Source organism: Ornithodoros turicata, unplaced genomic scaffold (genome assembly GCF_037126465.1).
Source record: "Ornithodoros turicata isolate Travis unplaced genomic scaffold, ASM3712646v1 Chromosome42, whole genome shotgun sequence".
Classification (NCBI taxonomy): Eukaryota; Metazoa; Arthropoda; class Arachnida; order Ixodida; family Argasidae; genus Ornithodoros; species Ornithodoros turicata.
In genome coordinates, this window is record NW_026999372.1 from 490,708 (window position 1) to 507,829 (window position 17,122).

At 44.9% G+C, this 17,122-nt stretch overlaps 1 protein-coding gene across 1 annotated transcript; it reads right to left on the reverse strand.

Annotated features, from left to right (window-relative positions):
* Window positions 1-1,178: 1,178 nt before the first annotated feature.
* On the reverse strand, window positions 1,179-17,122 carry LOC135374066 (uncharacterized). Its single transcript, XM_064607066.1, has 8 exons — window positions 16,984-17,122; window positions 16,448-16,578; window positions 10,096-10,252; window positions 7,935-8,068; window positions 6,187-6,346; window positions 3,482-3,606; window positions 2,371-2,527; window positions 1,179-1,427 (listed from the first exon to the last, which is right to left on the reverse strand). The coding sequence occupies exons 1-8, from the start codon at window positions 17,055-17,057 to the stop codon at window positions 1,181-1,183; spliced, it is 1,185 nt and encodes a 394-aa protein (XP_064463136.1). The 5' UTR covers window positions 17,058-17,122; the 3' UTR covers window positions 1,179-1,180.

Genomic DNA, 17,122 nt, shown 5'->3' on the forward strand with positions numbered 1-17,122 from the left:
TAACCCCGAATAACACGAACAGAGCAATTGAACAACGAGAAGAGTGGTTTATTTCCTTACATTTTCCAAAGCAGTGCAGCGACGTTCCGCCTCCAACTGCCTTCTGCCGTTGCTTAAATAACGTATCGGAAATAGGAGCGTCTCCTCCTATCACACAAACATTATCTTTCCCTCCAGGAAAGATGCACATGCGTCCGTTAATCAGAGGCGGATACCCACAATCAAAAACAGGTAGCGTAACTCCCATGGGCCACTGAGTCTCCAGTATGATGCTTCGATAAAGACCGTCAGCGCCATCCATCCGTTGCGCGGACTACTAAAATTGTAAATAAATGACGTCAGAGTTGAAGTCCCCCATCTTTGGTGGGGGACTTCCATAACGGAATATTTGGCTGTCTTAGATGTTGTCATTTCGTCGGCATTTGTGAGGGTCTGGTATTCCAAGGAAAGAGGAAATAAGGGGGCGAAATCATTCCCGTGCTCGTTATTTGCACAGAACACCACCCCCACATTAGTTCCAGCAGTAGTCGATCAGGAAGGATCTTGCTCAGCATCATTGCATATGCCCCCTCCAGTTCGTCGCCCTCGAGAGGAATTCAGAATTTATCCCTCTGACGCTCTCGAGGCTAACGCGTAGTTCGCTCCAACAGGCCTTTGAGGGTCGAACGGGTCACACGAGCGCTGCTCAGTGGTGTCCCATAGTCTCCTACAAGCATCGCGGCTTGTCTCCAAAGAGACAAGCCGCGATGCTTGTATCTCGTTGTTCACAGGGTTGTTCATTGTTCACACTTACAGGGTGCTCACCGCAAGTTCTGTATGTCTAGTCATGAGTATACCACTGTATGCAAAGAGTCCTTCAATCTATTACCTTTCCCGCTCTGCCTTTGCCGCAGCCATGTGTTTCCCAGATCTTGGAGCCACGTCGTTAGATCACGTGCTCCCGAACGTCAGTCATGTATATTTTCGATAACAATGATCGTTAGACATTGCATATCCCCTCCCCTCAAAAAAAGAAAAATAATGGGAAGAAGTTCCCAACACCCCATAAGTGAGAGGGAAGGCATTGCCGCATAGCATCTATTTATTGCCTGTCGTTGTGCCTCGATGCTCAACTATTGAAAATACCAAGAAAATAAAACTGATAATGATAATTTATAATGGTAAGTTAACCATGCAGATATCATAACCGGCCGTAAAAGCCGCTTGTTCCCACCGACATCACAAAGATGAATGTTGACAAAGTCCGTATGGGATGTATTATATGCCCAGTGCTCTTGTTCTTGTAGAAATCACAGTGCCCCATCGACGTTCCACACATTACCGCCATCAGCTTCTTCCTCTGTGCAATGAAAGATGCAACAATCTCATCACTGCATCCTTTCCTTTTTAGCACTTCGGGAACACAGTGCTTGCTGTATTCCATGGAACTGGAAAAGATGACACTCAAATGCATGCAAACTCTGACATAGCCTTTGATCCGCTGTAACGGGAAAATCAGCGTCAGTTGTGCGTTGGCGAAAAGAGGCCGGATTAAGGTGTGTAGAAATATGTGGGACCACGTTGCATTTGCCACATTGGCCCAATATTTGCAAGATTGGTTTCCGATATTGAAACAATATCGGTCCACTATTGGTGTGATGTTTGAGAGCATAGATTGAGAAGTTACGCGTAAAAAAAAAAGAAAAAAAAACTCGTTGCAAGTTAAGTTACCGTGTGAAAAATGTAACTATGTTAATAATGAGGTTCTTCAGCCGGAAACGTAACTCGCAGCTACTGAGCTACGTAAAGAGTTAATTCCAAGTTACTTCGCATTACGCACGTGCAGCGCGCATGAGCAGCTGAGTTAGACCTCGAGTTGCTTGCGGAGGAGCGCAACCCGTGGAACCCAGCCCTCTCCTTCCGATTGGTTTCGGTTCCAGTCTGTCCACCAATGTCATGATGACGTTTCTCAGGACGTTTTGCATCTTACTCCCTGTAACCGCAGAATGGTTCAGCTTCATTTCAATGGCAGCGGTTATTACTTCCTGAACAGAATACTGTCATTGATTGAATGTCACGTTTCATGGCGAACAATGCCATGAAGTAACCTGGGAGGAAGCAACAAAAAAAGTATCTGGACGTGAGTGAAAAGCGAGTTAAAAGTAACTTGGAACTTAACTTAGCCTACTGTGGCAAGGTTACCTGAAAAAGGAACGAGTTCCTCTGAAAGGAACTTAGTACCAGTAAATGTATGCCAAGATGCCATTAGATGCATTCCATGCCTCAAACCAAACGAGTTACTTGTAACTCGTTACCTCGAACTCTGTTTGAGACTACTGGTCCACTTCTTTTATCATGACTGCGGGACCGCACAAGTAGAAAACCACATACCAGCACTGTTGCTTGCGCATCTCGTTGCTCTTGTCTGCATTGTCTGGTTGTTCATTGGGTTTTAGAGTACTAACGCCGTGCTCCTGCGTGTATTTTGTGCCGCACTCAGTGTCGGCGTCGGTCACTGTTTCCTTGTTGCACTTCGGTGTAGTCCCACCTGAAACAGAACATACGAATGTATGTATAATTCAGATATCAGTAAATTAATAAGACATAAGCAGCTGATTACAGGAAATCTAACCAAGACTAGTTTAGTGGAGAATTTAGCATGAAAACGACAAGATGCTATGGGGCATTAACGACATGTGTGCTAAGTGTCTCATACGATGTTGTGCTTTTCGTGTTAAATTCTGATCAGGGGTGGCAGCACTAATCGCGGCGCCCATTCCTTAAATCGCGTTTTTGTGAATATATGGTGGGAATGTGGTGAAGGAAGTGTGTCCAGCTGCAGTACCAGTCAAAGCTGCGATCGTTGAACGATTTCAAAGAGTTTCAGACACGAAGGGCGCACTTTGTTTGCCTTGTTTTCCAGAGACGAATATGAAAAGAGCCGCGTCATGTTGCACTACTTTGTGAGCAGCCCGAAACCTGCTTATCGCCTCACGTGAGCCAGCGGCAGTCTTTGTGACACAGAGACGTACATACGATAAGATAAAAAGGGCTATAAGACACGATCGCATTCTCGTTATAAATTATCATGAGCGTATTGCTTTATCCTTTGTTTGCACCTTTGTTTCATGCTTTAAACCAACAGAACACAATGAATAGCTGTCGAAGAGGAGCATCCCTCGAATTTTCCGTTACGAATGAGAGCACTTTTATCGTTTGACGTCACAGTCAATGGGAAGTGGCTCGTGAGACGATCGCGCTAAGCCTCCGCCACGGAAGCGATTCTATAAATTGAATTCTGCTGTAACAATATATTGTTCGGTATGAATATTTTACGAGAATGATTTTTACATATGTGCTTGACAAACTAAAACCAACTTTTTTCATATAGTGAAATTTCTTTTCCATGCTCCTTTAACACTGATGTTACCAACCGGGCTGTGGCCAATGAAGCCATGAAGTGCGCATTATGCCACGATATTCTTCTCGCTGTTGTACTTACAGTTCCACTTGGAAGTTCCACATTCATCGCGTACTTGCTCGAGGAAAGTCTCAATAAAATCTGGATCAGTGCAACCGTAATGTTTCAGAAATCGTGGAACACAATCCTTGCTGTATTCCATTAGACTGGAAAAAAGGTTGAAAATGAGGTGGAAAACGAAAATAGACTGGCAAATAGGAGATAAATTAGAAATGCTTGACATACTGAGGTTTATTAAATTGTCACGTGGTCGTTGATGGGTTCTCTTAGAACAGGGCCCGTGACAATTCAGGGAGAGTGTGCGTGTCGTGGCAGTATTCTACTCGAGGGATTTCAGTGGAACAATGTTCCGTGTGTATGACACTGGAATGGGCATCTCTCAACGATTATGGTGCCGGAAAGGAGTCGAAGGGCGGTGTCTAGCTGGTGCATGATTGCGAGAGGGCAATACCCGGGACAGGTAGTGGACATAGTCTTTTCGTAAGCACAGCAAAGTGTAATAGACGGCGAACTCATATCTATTCAAATACCTCCGAAGCGGCTGAAGATGAATAAGAGAAGGATTGCATTACCGCGTGAACAGTTTACATGAGGGGGTCCCAGCAAGCGGCCCTTTCTTTGCACGAAATAAGAGTTCACGAATATGTGCGTATAATGCCTCACTATCTGTGTTCATTGCTTTGGTTGACGTCAGTCACATAATAATAGATGTGATGTCGTAAACACCGTAGCAAAGCTGCCCGTTAATCTCGGTCTAAACCCAAGAACACACTCTCATCCCAAGGATGTTCTAAGAGAACCATATATGAACAGGGGTGGCACCCGCAAGAAAGTCAAATCTGATCCTCAATTCATGCGTCCTCATCGTCACTGTGGGGCACTATATGGTGCACTTAGGATGTACTCAGAACTCGATTAATGACAACTTTAGGACAGTGTGATGATACATTAGAGACGTAATGTAGTTTCGTTTAATTGCACCTTATTTGCTTCTTCCTTTTCTTTACCAAAAATGGTAAATGATACGAAACTACACGAATTGTCCCGATGTGTTCTGTTTTACTGATTCCACTCACTTTGGTAAACAGCCGCAATTTACCTGTTCCTTTCCTGTACATCCTATGACGGGCAACGAGCCCGGCGGTTTCGAAAGAAAGCATAGAGAAATATCAATTATCAAATACGGAGAAAAATCATGAGGAGCACTAAGTTCGAGAACCCCACTTCGGAAGGTATATGAGAATTCCGTTCTGAAGATAAAACACATACACTACAGGTACTGTTACTCAATTGTTTGTGCTTGTTAGCCTTCCGTAAATTCGAGAGTCCTGCTCGCCGCCGACACAAAGCGAAGTGTGCGCTGTTGAAGTCAATTACGCAAACGATCGAACAATACACAAGCGAGGAATTGCTTGAAGCATTAACTACCCTTCGGTGGAAAGTCTGTTTCTTAATGACACTGGCTTGATATAGTCGGGTAAGACATTTGAAAGTCAGGTGAGCAGTCAGCAGTGTGACAGGATCGTTTCTCTCATGTTTCTATATTTTTCCGTGATAAATTCCCAATGTCTCACAGAACGTTTTTAGGCAGATAAATTCTACACAGGACACTCGCCCCTAGGATTGGCCTAGAAAACGAAATAATAGTGTTACTCAATGTTTCGGGTTTTTTGGTAGGTAAATTGAAGAAACAATATTTCTCATCCTGCTAGCTCCCCAGGGAACAGCCACAGGACGTACCTGATGACTCTTCACGAACAATCCGCGAGTGTCATCCTCGGGATGTTCTGGGATACATATCGAAGGACGAGAACACGATGACACTGTGAGGAATCGATTGACCCTGTGCGTTTGTGGGGAAGTGATTGAATGGTCGTTTTTATTCCCCCATGGCTATGGACCTACAACACGCATGAACCTTTCGCGTCGTCCGTAGTCGCTTAAATATCGTGTCAATTATGAGGACGCTGACAAGTAGGACAGTCCCTCTTCGACATATCAGCACATCATTATGCGAGGCATCATCCTTCATGCTTCCATTCCGGTTCGCTTCAGTTTCTATCCTTCTACATTTGGACATGAATATTGTGTTCTCCAATGTTTTGAGCAAACTCCATAGTTTTCTTCACTTTTTCATGCTGCAAATCAGCGCGACACGCTTGTCTCCTGTAACCAATGCGTTGTCTATTGTAGTTTGTTTGAGCGTGGCTTCTGTTATATGGGTTAGAAGGGACGGTATCTTAATGACCGTATTCGTAATCAGCAGCTTAACACCGACAGAAGCCTAGTGAACTTGTCCTGCATCTCAGTGAATGCAACAATTCTAAACCTCTTTTCTGTGAAACCCGTATTTTCTACAAAGAGAGAGCCCCTTTGCGGACAATTCTCAGGGATACTATGGCGATAACCATACGTAGTAATTGCGTAAGCAGTCCTTTTACTTGTTTGTCACGTATTAATCCTTGACATGTTTGAGAAAAGTGCCTGCGTGTTTGTGTGTCGCCTGCGTCTCTCATGCACCATTGGGAAAAGCTCAGTCCCATTCATGCCTCCCATTGTCTTCTCAAGTTTCTCGGTTACCAGTCGTTCATTCAAATACGAGGTGTAGTGCAACGCGCTCTCGCAGTGAGTGGAACGGTGTGAGAGCAGCTTTGATCCCTATATATTCATTATCACAACGCGGCTGCGCAACCTTAACGTCCGCTTGCACGTGGAACAGCGCTTACCAGCATCGTAGTCTGTGCACCTCAGCAGGGCTCATATCCCTAGGTTGTAGGGCTGCACGATGTTTTGGAGCTATGGTTCCGTGCTCATCCGCGTATTTGTAATCGCAAATTTTCCTCGCGTTGGATAGTTGTTCGTCATCGCACTGTGGTGCAGGGACGCCTGAAAACGAAATATGTGGTATAAGCAGAGTCCCCCAACAAACACGCGTCAGGAATGTAAGAAGAGACTGTTCTTCCTAGACCGTTCTCTGTCCCAAACATCAGTGGCCCTCTTCCTCGCAGGTTTTTCTAAAATTCTTTGTGGACCTTACGTCAACTGGGGGCTGGTCAAAGGGAAGCTTCCGTAGATCTGGGACCAGTAGGAGGAGATATCGTCCCCCCGTTCACTTCCCTGTTCTCTCGAGTATATTGGCATTCGTTCTCAATCTTGGAACATCAGGAGTCGATTGGAATTGGCGAAGAGCGTGTATCTTATGCTAGTGGGGCATCGCCATGTAAGAGTGCTAACACCGAAGATAACAATACAAGCAGCAGAGACAGCTAGCGAACCTAACAACTTTTTTTTTTACACGGGAGCCACACGCTAACAAGACCTCGGAAACTACATCCCTCTGCTCCAAACTCCAAAGGCCGAAACGCGTGGGCCTTTTCTTCCCGCACCAAAACGCCGCACAGTCGTGGGCCCTTGACGACGTCATGGTCATGACTGTGGCGTTTGCGATCGCCCGAAACGCACGGGACGTCTATAGAGCAAGAGATCCGGCGTGCAACGGGTACCAGTTCTTTTTTTAACACTGTCTACGTTTAAAATTTTTATAATACGTGCTCCAGCAACAACGGATGTCGCCTAGACAACTCGAGAATTAATATTTCTTTGCCTCGAGCGGCCGTCATGAGCAATCACTGGTCGGAATGGGGCAAAAGTCTCGCGTGTGTGTGCCTGGTCCAGCAGCCTAAGATGCCTTCTGTGACCTAACTGTCCTACATTCGCTTGTCCTGGTTCCTTCCTGTCTTAGGGTGGTCCGTTTAATTCCTTTTCCTCCTCTTTTTCCTACCAGTAACCCTGTTAGGCACGTGAGTTGTCTCGTGGAAATTAAACTTCTGCTGGTTTGAGTCGTTCATCCCCCTAGTTGTGTTCAGTTTCGCACTTTTTTGTATTACGCCCAGAAGATGTTCTGTGATCTCTTTGCGGACTCCTAACTGGTTGCTGCAGAACAAGAGATGTAAAATTTTCGGACATTTTCAAGCGCTCGAAGAAAAAAGAAAGGATTTTGATTTTTCTGTTTTTTTTTCCAGAATACTTTTTAAATATGGAAAGAAACGCGGTTACTGCTGAGTCGAAGCATTGCCGTCCAAAGCACAGCATACAATGAGCTACTGCTCATCCTCTTGGCATAAATGCTGAGCAGATCATCCCATGGGACAGCGATAGGTAATTAGAACATCGTGTGCACTCCGACTAGAACTCCGGCATTATGCGATCGCGATGGCGATCGCTTGAAGCGGCCAGAAGGAGCACTAAGTTGGTGGTTGTTGGCGGATTAGAGGTGCCTAAGGCATTGTTGGCGGGCAGGAACCCATCAGAGGGACGAACATTCACATTTTTCAATTTTGTCGCCGAGAAATTCTGGGCTATTTTTCCAGAGACGAGGAAAATACAAAAAAAAAAACGGTTTATTCCTCAAAATTTTTCGTTTTTCCCGGGGCTTCGCATCTCTATCCAGAACGTCACTTTCAATAACACCCACCTGTACAGTCCCACTTGGATGTTCCACACTCAGTTCGTATTTGCTCGAAGAACACCTCAAGAAAATCTGGATCACTACATACGAACTCTTCTTGGAGTATTTTCGGAACACAATCCTTGTTGTATTGCATTAGACTGGAAAGAGTTGCATGCAAAGACGAGGTAAATTGCAGATATTCTAACGTAGTGAGGGCTAAGAAATTGTCACATGGCCATTGATTGGGCCTCTTAGAATAAGCAAGAAGGCGCGCTGCGCGGGAGATGTGAAAAAAATCGTCTCTCTCTTTCTCTCTCTCTGCATTGACTACGTTAAACGTAAAACGTGATAATTCACGGTAATGTTAGTGTGTGTGGCGCCAGGTTTCCAGCCCCGACTCATGGGATTTCCGGTTAGCGATATTACGTTAGTACCACATAAGAGTGGCTTTCTTATAAATTATTGCGCCGGAAAGAAGTAGAAGGGCGGTGACTATCTGGTGCACGACAGTGACAGGAGTCTGAGATATAGAGTAGACATAGACACACAGAAAAGTTTTCTCTCACACAGCAAAAAGGTTAATTGACGACGAACCCGTATATATTGAAAAACCTCCGAAGCGGGCGAAGACGAATAAGAGGGGTACTGCTTGCACAATTGTCACGTGTTTTTTTTTTCTTTTTGGGGGTCCCCTCGAGCGGCCCTATGTTTGCACAAAAGATATGTTCATGAATATCTGTCCATAACGCATCAGTATCCACGTGTTGTATTACGTTGGTTGTAGTCTGTCAAACCAGTGTATGAGCTTTTGTTTCAGTACGCTAGAGCGAGGATCTTACGATCTAAATATGGGGACATCACAGTGGAGGTAATCCCCCTCGCCCCACGCTGGCCCATTGACCTCGCTCGTAGAAGACTGAATGGATATTTTCTTCCCCCGTGCCCTCAATTCGCATGAACCTTTAACGCGTCAACCATAACCCTTTGAATATCATGCCAATGATCAGTACGATTCCCAGAAAAACAGTCTCTGAACTCTTCCTGAGGAACTTTCTTTACTTCCTTGCCGGTAGATTGAATTTTCAGTCATTCTATATTTGGACTTCAAGATTGTGTTCTCGAGTGTTTTTAAAGTTGAGCAAACTGTTTTCTTCAGTTTTACATGTCTCTACTGTAAATTAGCGCAAACCGCTTGTCTTATGTAACCATTTTCGTTGATTATGGTATCCCGTTTGTGCGTGGTTTGTGTTATTTAGGCTAGAAGGGACGGTGTCCGAATGACCATCTCCGTAAACACCAGCACTGAAAAAAGCCATGTTCCCAGCGAGCTTATCCTGCATGAAAGGTGAAAGATGAAAGTCACTGAAAGGTTAGGCAGCTGTAGGACTCGAACCCACACCTTCTGCATCTCTGTGACTGAAACAACCGTAGATCCCTTTTCAGTGAAACCGGTATTTTGTGCAAACAAAGGGCGCTTGTCGAACAATCTTCAAGAAAACTATTGAAACAACCATACGTGGTAAACGCGCAGAACACCTCGATTATTCCCCCGCTTCAGAGGTTTATGAATATACAGGGTGTTTCTTTTTAGCCCAACGCATTTTCTTAACAGGGGGAGTTGGCTTAGGAAGCATTAAGTTTTTTCATTGGATTACTCGGCAAGGGTGCTACTAGGAAACCGTATTTTTTCCCAAATTAGGGGACTAATTAACATTGGCTCGAACATTGACAGTAACTTGAAGGAGCACATTGCAATTGCTATATTAAAGCCTGATATCCTCGTGATCCGCTCAAACCGCTGATGAAGCACAAAAGTAATTTCAGCGTGTGCCACAGACCTAACTATTTCAGCTCTGCCGCCTGCTAAGGAGGGCTTCGCTCTGTTTGAGAAAACTTTTATTGCTGCGTGTTTATGTCTTCTCCGTTTCTCCGGTGTCGTATGTCTTGTTACAGTGCCTCCGGAAACGCTGAGGCCGGAAACTCTCACAGACATGCCCCCTCCCCCCCTCATTATCGCTCGTGCTTCTCAGTTACTCGTTCATTCAAACATCAGCTATAGCGCAACGCACAGGAAATACTTTAGGAAGACGTACTCTAGCAGTGAGTGGAACGGGATGAGAGCAGCTTTCATCCACATATTCAATGTCATAATGCGGCTGCGCAACTTCAACGGGAAAGCGCTTACCAGCAACGTTTTTTGTGCACCTTGTCTCGGCCCTGATCTCTCGGTTGCAGGTCTGCACGACGCTTTGGAGCTATGGTTCCATGTTCCTTTTTATATCTGTACTCGCAAATGAATTTGGCGTCGGGTAAGCCTTGCTTGCACTGTCGTGGAGGGACGCCTGATAACGAAGTATGTGGTATAAGCAGAGTGCCCCAACAAACATTCGTCAGGAATTTAAGAAGAGACTTCTCCCTGGACTGTTCTCTGCCCCAAATACCAGTGGCCCTCTTAGACTTCCAATTGCTTCGGTATCCAAATTTGTTTGAGGATTCTACAAAATTGGCTTAGTAGTATATAGAACGAAGTACTCTGCGTCAGGTGGGAGCTGGTCAAAGGGAAACTTCCGTGAATCAGGAGCCAACGCGAGGATATTTCGTGTCTGAAAATACCACTGCGTGGAGTCGCTCGTCCAGTACCTCCCCGCCCATATAGTCCCTTTCTGGTCCCTGATCTCGCAAGCATATGCACATTCCTTCTCAGTCTTGGTACGTCAGACGTCAAGTATATTGGTCCGCGACGAGTATATATATATCATCTCTTGGTGGTACATCGCAAACCAAAAGTGCTAAAACCGAAGACAATACAAACAGCATAGACAAGAAGCGAGTGCTGCACACGAATGACACGCTTAGAATACCTGAAAAACTACATCTGTCTGCTCCAAGGTCCAAAGGGCGAAACTCGTGGGAACTTTTCTTCCCGCATGAAAACGCTACGTGCACATGGCGTCCATGTCAACCCCATAGCGCGCACAAAACGCATTGGACATCTCTAGGGCGAGCGACCTGGAGTGGGACGCGCAGCTGGTTCTTATATTCTTTACAACGCAAGTCCCACTCATGACGGACGTCTCACGGGCACGTCAAGAATTAGTATTTCCTCCTTGCCTTGTGTGACTGATGCAGTCATAACAGAAATCAATGATCGGAATGGGGAAACAACACTCTCGTTTCGGTGCCCCTATTCTCCCAGCCTAAGATACCTTTTGAGATCTAACTGCATTACTTTCGCTTGACATGGTTGCCTTCGTCTCAGGTTGGCCGGTGTTTTTCTTTCCAGTTAGGGTAATGTGGGGCAAGATAATACACCGGGCAATATGCAACATTTTTTTGCTCGACGCCGCCTCTCTCAGAGACGCGTTGCCCCATGCGCTTCAAACTTTCCTCATAGGTGGCTATGCATGTCCGCTTTATTGCACGCGAGAATTGTCCGGATTGGTATTTGCGTTGAAGAGAAAACAAAATCGTTTACTTTTGCCTGGAATGTAAAGACCGAGAAAAAAAAGGTGCGATTTTCTGTAGTCCCTTTGCTTGTCGTCTGCGCATCAGCGTATCGCAAGTTTATTCTGTCAATGTAAGTCCAAATCCTATTACTTTATTCATTCAACTAGATATATGCAAAATATGGGTACTCTCGGTTATCCGGTGTTTAACTGAAATATGAAAGCACCCGGTGGTGTCCACTGGGTAAGACATGACAACTCAACGTAATTTAGACGTAACGCAATTTTAATTTACTATTACGTGGCTTTATGCTGGTTACTCAGACATTCCTCTTTTGCATACTGACTATAATTTTCCTGTGCCCTAGAATGTTTGCAGCAAAGCTGAAGTGCACTCAAAAGCGAGCCGCCAGCAACACATCAGACTGGCGGTGCCTCGTTTGCAAAGGACGGTGGAGGGAAATGCCACCAGGTTCTGTCTGGTTTTATGGCTCGTGATGTACGGGGTGTGTGTTCAAGGGGGCCGTGTAGGTGCTTGAATTAGATCTAATTTGTATAGTTCATTACAACGGCGTGTCTTATCTTGCCCCACGCTTTGTTTTTAAATTTCTTGTTCTGTGTTTACTTTAGAACCTATTACGTCCGTTCTGATTTCTAGATCACAAGCCCAGTACATGTCAGAACGTGCCTATGGGTGTTTTTAAGGAAAATACACGAAACAAAAAAATCTATATTCAGTTCCTAATTTCTGACTCATCTTGCAGCACTACCTTAGTCCAATTTTTCTTGCCAGTCATGTTTAATTGTATGTGCAAGTTTGAGTCACATGGTCGTCTCTCTAGTTATGCCTAGGCCAGGGTTTCTTTTCTTTATTTTTTACATTATTCAGAGAACACTTCCTGTGATCCCTGCACTAGGTTCACTCTTTAGTCCATTATTGGACCCGTATGGAAAACCAGGATTACCAATACATATCCAGTATGGGAGTGCAACCAGGATTGATATTGGACCAATATGGTCTCCCCATATTGGCAAGCCCATTTTGCCCAATATTTCCAATAATGTCAAAGGGGAGCCCGTGTAATAAGAAAACATGGTACAATGCCCACCACTGCTATTACTTCTCTCTTGTTTATTTTTTTTTTCATTTCTTCGGATCTTATTGATCCACGTTGTATAGCATTACGAAACCAACACTGCATCGCCATAAAAACGAAGAACAGGTGCTATGCCCAACTTGCTGAAGGACCCAGGCAGTCCCACGGAACTGCCAATGCCAAACATCCCTCAGCAGTCTTCTTTGGGATCCCAACAGTGTATGGACCAAAAATTTCTAACTCCCTCCTAGAGTACAAAGGAGCGGAACACTTTGGTGATGGTGACAGACATACACATCAGCGACACACACTGCCTGCAGTAACTTGAAAGCACCTAGCGTTAATGAAGAGCCATCCCTTCCTATCAAGCATTGTGTTTTCTACTTGACCTGCCGCAATTCCGTTATCATTAGAGGAACCAGCGACATTTTAGCACGAATCGAAGAATAGCAAGACCCCGTAAAGGACATAACTGCAACAAATAAGCCTGAAAAGTTCTCCTGTATCGAAACTTCTAGCTGTCGTAAGAAATGAGCATCGCTGTAGCCGACTTTGTTAGAGTATTCAATATGGCAGCTCCCATTGTCCTGACAGGCCGATAGACCACTGACAGTCAAGCTACTAATGTTTTATGCCATCTGATTCGCTGCACTGGAAATATTCTAATATTGCTTCAGGATTCACTTAAATATGGTTCGGGACGATACGTGAAGCCCATAAAACTTCCCTAAAACTGATCAGCGCCCAGAGGCTCAAGGTGTGAACGCCCTAGCGTGTAAAGACGATTCAGCATTGCGTGAAGCTCGCGGCCTATAGAAGGCCACGTGCTATGCGCCAGTACCTAGGCATCCATAAACGACTGGGAGCGTCACAGGTGGACGCCCCTTTCTGTATATCTGCCCGATATCGCGTGTCGGCAGTTTCAAAATGTTCCTAGTCCTGACGGAATTCTCTAATGGCATGGAGTGTTGCGATAGAGAAAGGAACTCGGGATTGCACTGCGGAAGTTCCATTTTCGATGGACCTACAGGATGTCTCAACCAAAGCAGTAAGAAACACATATGTTGTGTTAGTCTTGAGTTAATACCCCAAGCCATTCCTCACTTCAATGTTGCTTGTGTGAGAAAATCAAGTAAATTTAGACATCTCACACCTTATTTTTAATCGCGACAGCAAACAACACTCGCATTCTCCAAATCACGGAATACAAGTTATACGTATAGTGTTTGTGCTACCTGCATTCACTTCCACTTTGATGCCCATGCATCGACGGAGATGGACACTGCCACCCTAAGTAAGCGTTTGCGCCTTCAGTTCTGGAGAGCGCTTTTCTTTCTTTACATTTGTGTTTCTGTTTCTGGCCTATTGGTCTAATGGTTCCGTTAGGACTGACCCTGATGGATTTTTCGATCGGGAATGGACTCGATGGCTTCAGGATGCCTTTCAACTGGACGAGGCAGACTTTAGTAGTTTCGCACGCCAAAAAGCGCTGTTCACAATGTTTGTGAGGACTTATGACAGTAATTCGCACCGTCTTGGTAGCTACGGGCGTTCTAATGAACATCTAAGGCGATGCCTATATTATTAGATTACTATAGTAGTTTTTGAATTATTTCTTCTTAGAGTATGTTGCTGCATAGTGTCGATGTTGTTTTGAATGTGAAGAGCAAAGCACTCGGTACATTTCTTGAGGTAGATTCTCTTGAATTCTTAACATTCGCCTGCAATAGTGTTCAAGCTGACTACAAAAACGTTTTACCACACTACAAATTTATTTTAAGTGCGCAGTTTGTGAAGCCTGACAGTAACGGCTGCGTGTTGTACTTCGATGCTTGAAACAGAAACGTACGTAGAAGTAATCAAATAAGTGTTAATGCTGAGGAGAAAGGGCAACCTACTCCTCCGTCTAATACTACTGATGCCACTACATCTTCCCTTTCTGGCCTCGGACTCCCATATGCCCTACAACTGAGCAAACACTACTTCTCGTGTCATACTTAAGGCCATTCTCACCCGGCACAATCGCCAGGGCATGAATATGATTTAAAAGTTTTGCTTATTCGTCGACGTTCGTACTTTCACTGATATACGTTCTTGTTCATTATTTTTACACGACTAGCGAGCTATACAGCGGTATACAGCGAGCATGAGAACGGGCATTGGAATGGAATGGGCACATATGAGAGCACGGGAATGCGAGCTATCGAAACAAATAGAACAATCCTTTCGGTCGGAGAAAATGCGGCCTTGTCGGCAGCCTGCTCAGGGCGATGTCGTCTCAACACAAGAGTTTCCCGAGGGGTACAGATTGTGATCACAGAAAACCATGCATAAAGCTCGTTTCGTTAGCCTGAACGACTCGTTCACGAGCCTCGCGCAAGAGCTGGTGTCGAGTCACGGGCAGAAGTGATGCATATAACGCGCGTTATGAGATAACGACAAGTGGAAGATCGGACCCCAGCTGTCACTCTTGTTACGTTGAATGTGCGCCACCAGGACTGAATACCGGAGAAGGAACTTTATCAGATTTCACGTTTATTTAACAAATGCAATGTGGTGCAAGAGGCTACAAAGCATATACAGGGTGTTCAAAATTAAGCTTTCACTAGCACTTTATAAACAGGCGAACAAAAGAAAACTGGTGCTATTTTCTCTGTTCCTTGAGTAAGAAACAGGTGCTACATAATCAGCAGCAGCTGCTCCTTTCACAAGTAGCGTAAAGTTATCATCCAGTTTCCCGTCATCGCTGTGTTTGCGTAGCGCTCGTGAAAGCTTAATTTGGAACACCCTGTATAGGGGTCCAGTAGATCCTTATCGCAGGTTTCAAATATTTCGTGTCACGGGCCTATTTGGCTGCCCTGAAGGTACATTTTTTTCGAATTTAATCCATACTGAGTCCATGTTGAAAATGAAAACTGAGGCCCGGGAGTTCATGCAAAGTGCATATTACAAGAATGCTTGCAAAGCGATATCGTTGCCTTGCAGAGGGCGGTGCCCACATACCGCAATAATTTGATTTCCTTTATTTTTTTTCTAAAGCAGAACTTCAAGTCGCCGAGTCTTTGTCGCACGTTCCGCTTTCAGAAGTTGTGCTGGGTGCTAGCGGTGCTTTGCCAATTCGCTGATTGCGTACCTCGAAATAGGCCAGAAGCACGCGCTTATGTAGTTTGACCGCAAGTTTTACCACCATGACCTCCGTTTCGAAATTACGCGAGCGGAGGCAAAGATACTGGGATCGATAAATGTTAAAAATGGTTCAAGTGGTGCCGAAATATGACGTGAAACACGACCAAAAATCGCCGATATATGGCAAAATATTTTATACAGAGTGTTCAGAATTAAGCTTTCACGAGCGCTACGCAAACACAGCGATGACAGGAAACCGGATGATAACTTTACGCTACTTGTGTAAGAAACAGGCGGTGCTGATTATGTAGCACCTGTTTCTTACTCAAGGAACAGAAAAAAATATCACCAGTTTTCTTTTGTTCGCCTATTTATAAAGTGCTAGTGAAAGCTCAATTTTGAACACCCTGTATAACGATCAATGTGAAATATGCCGAAAGATAAAATATGTATCAGACACGAAACATTGGAGAATTGCGTGGTTTTGGTCCAAGTGTCTTTGCGTCACGAGTCTACTATGATCATGAGCGAACGCCTCAGTGGTCGGTGTGCGGAATAAGTTTGCCCACCTGAGAGTTCTGTAACGTGCGTTCGTCGCACTTTAAGATATGAGAGCACAACGCAGTGTGTTTAACGTGCTTCGCTTAATGCAGCCTCTCGGAACAAATTGTAAACTGTCACGAAATTGCTGCCGGCGTTCTGTGTCGGATTTGTAGCCGAAACCTTGGTATGAGGTAACTACGGACCACGTTACCACTTTAGTCAACGAGGGCGGTAAAATGGTAACGTTTTCAGGTTGCATTATGCCGTCAGAGGATGCCATTAGGATGCATTATGCGGTCAGAACTCTTTCCGCTGTTATACTCACATAACGGGTTGGGTGTTGGACAATTTTTCAATCTGGTCTCTATCTCCGTCGCAGACTGTAGAGCAGCAGCGGGGTGGCATCCTTTGTCTTCTATGAGTTTCGGAACGCAATACTTGTTGTATTTTAACATACTGGAAAACATGGCATGGAAAAACTTGTTAAATGACAGGGAACATCTGATGGAAATTGCAGCCTGACATGGCATTCAGTCGGGTGTACTTAAATTGATGAACGCTGGACAGATGAAGCACGGTACAGAATATGGTTCCCGTCTTGGGGTGCTACATTTGCATTAGCGCGACTTTTCCCTTATTGTGACTCAACATTAGCACGGCATTCATTCATTTATTCTGACGCTGCACTAGCGTTGCCTCTTCTTCAGTTACGCACTTCAGTACTTGTGACGCAAGGTCGTAGAAATATCAGATTTCCATTACTAAGGCCGTTTCTACAGATGTGGATTGGGGTGTGGGTGTGCGCTTTTTTTCTGATGGCACCGCCGTGCAACCACGTCGTGCACACGAAATACCACTCACCAACAGAGTAATCTTATATTCCCAGTTGGCTCAATTGGATCATTTGGTTTTCGGGGAATGCCGCCGTGTTCCATTTCAAATCTTTTGTAGCAGTCAGTGTTGGCCTCGGATATTGTTGAGGAGTCGCACGTTGCTGCAA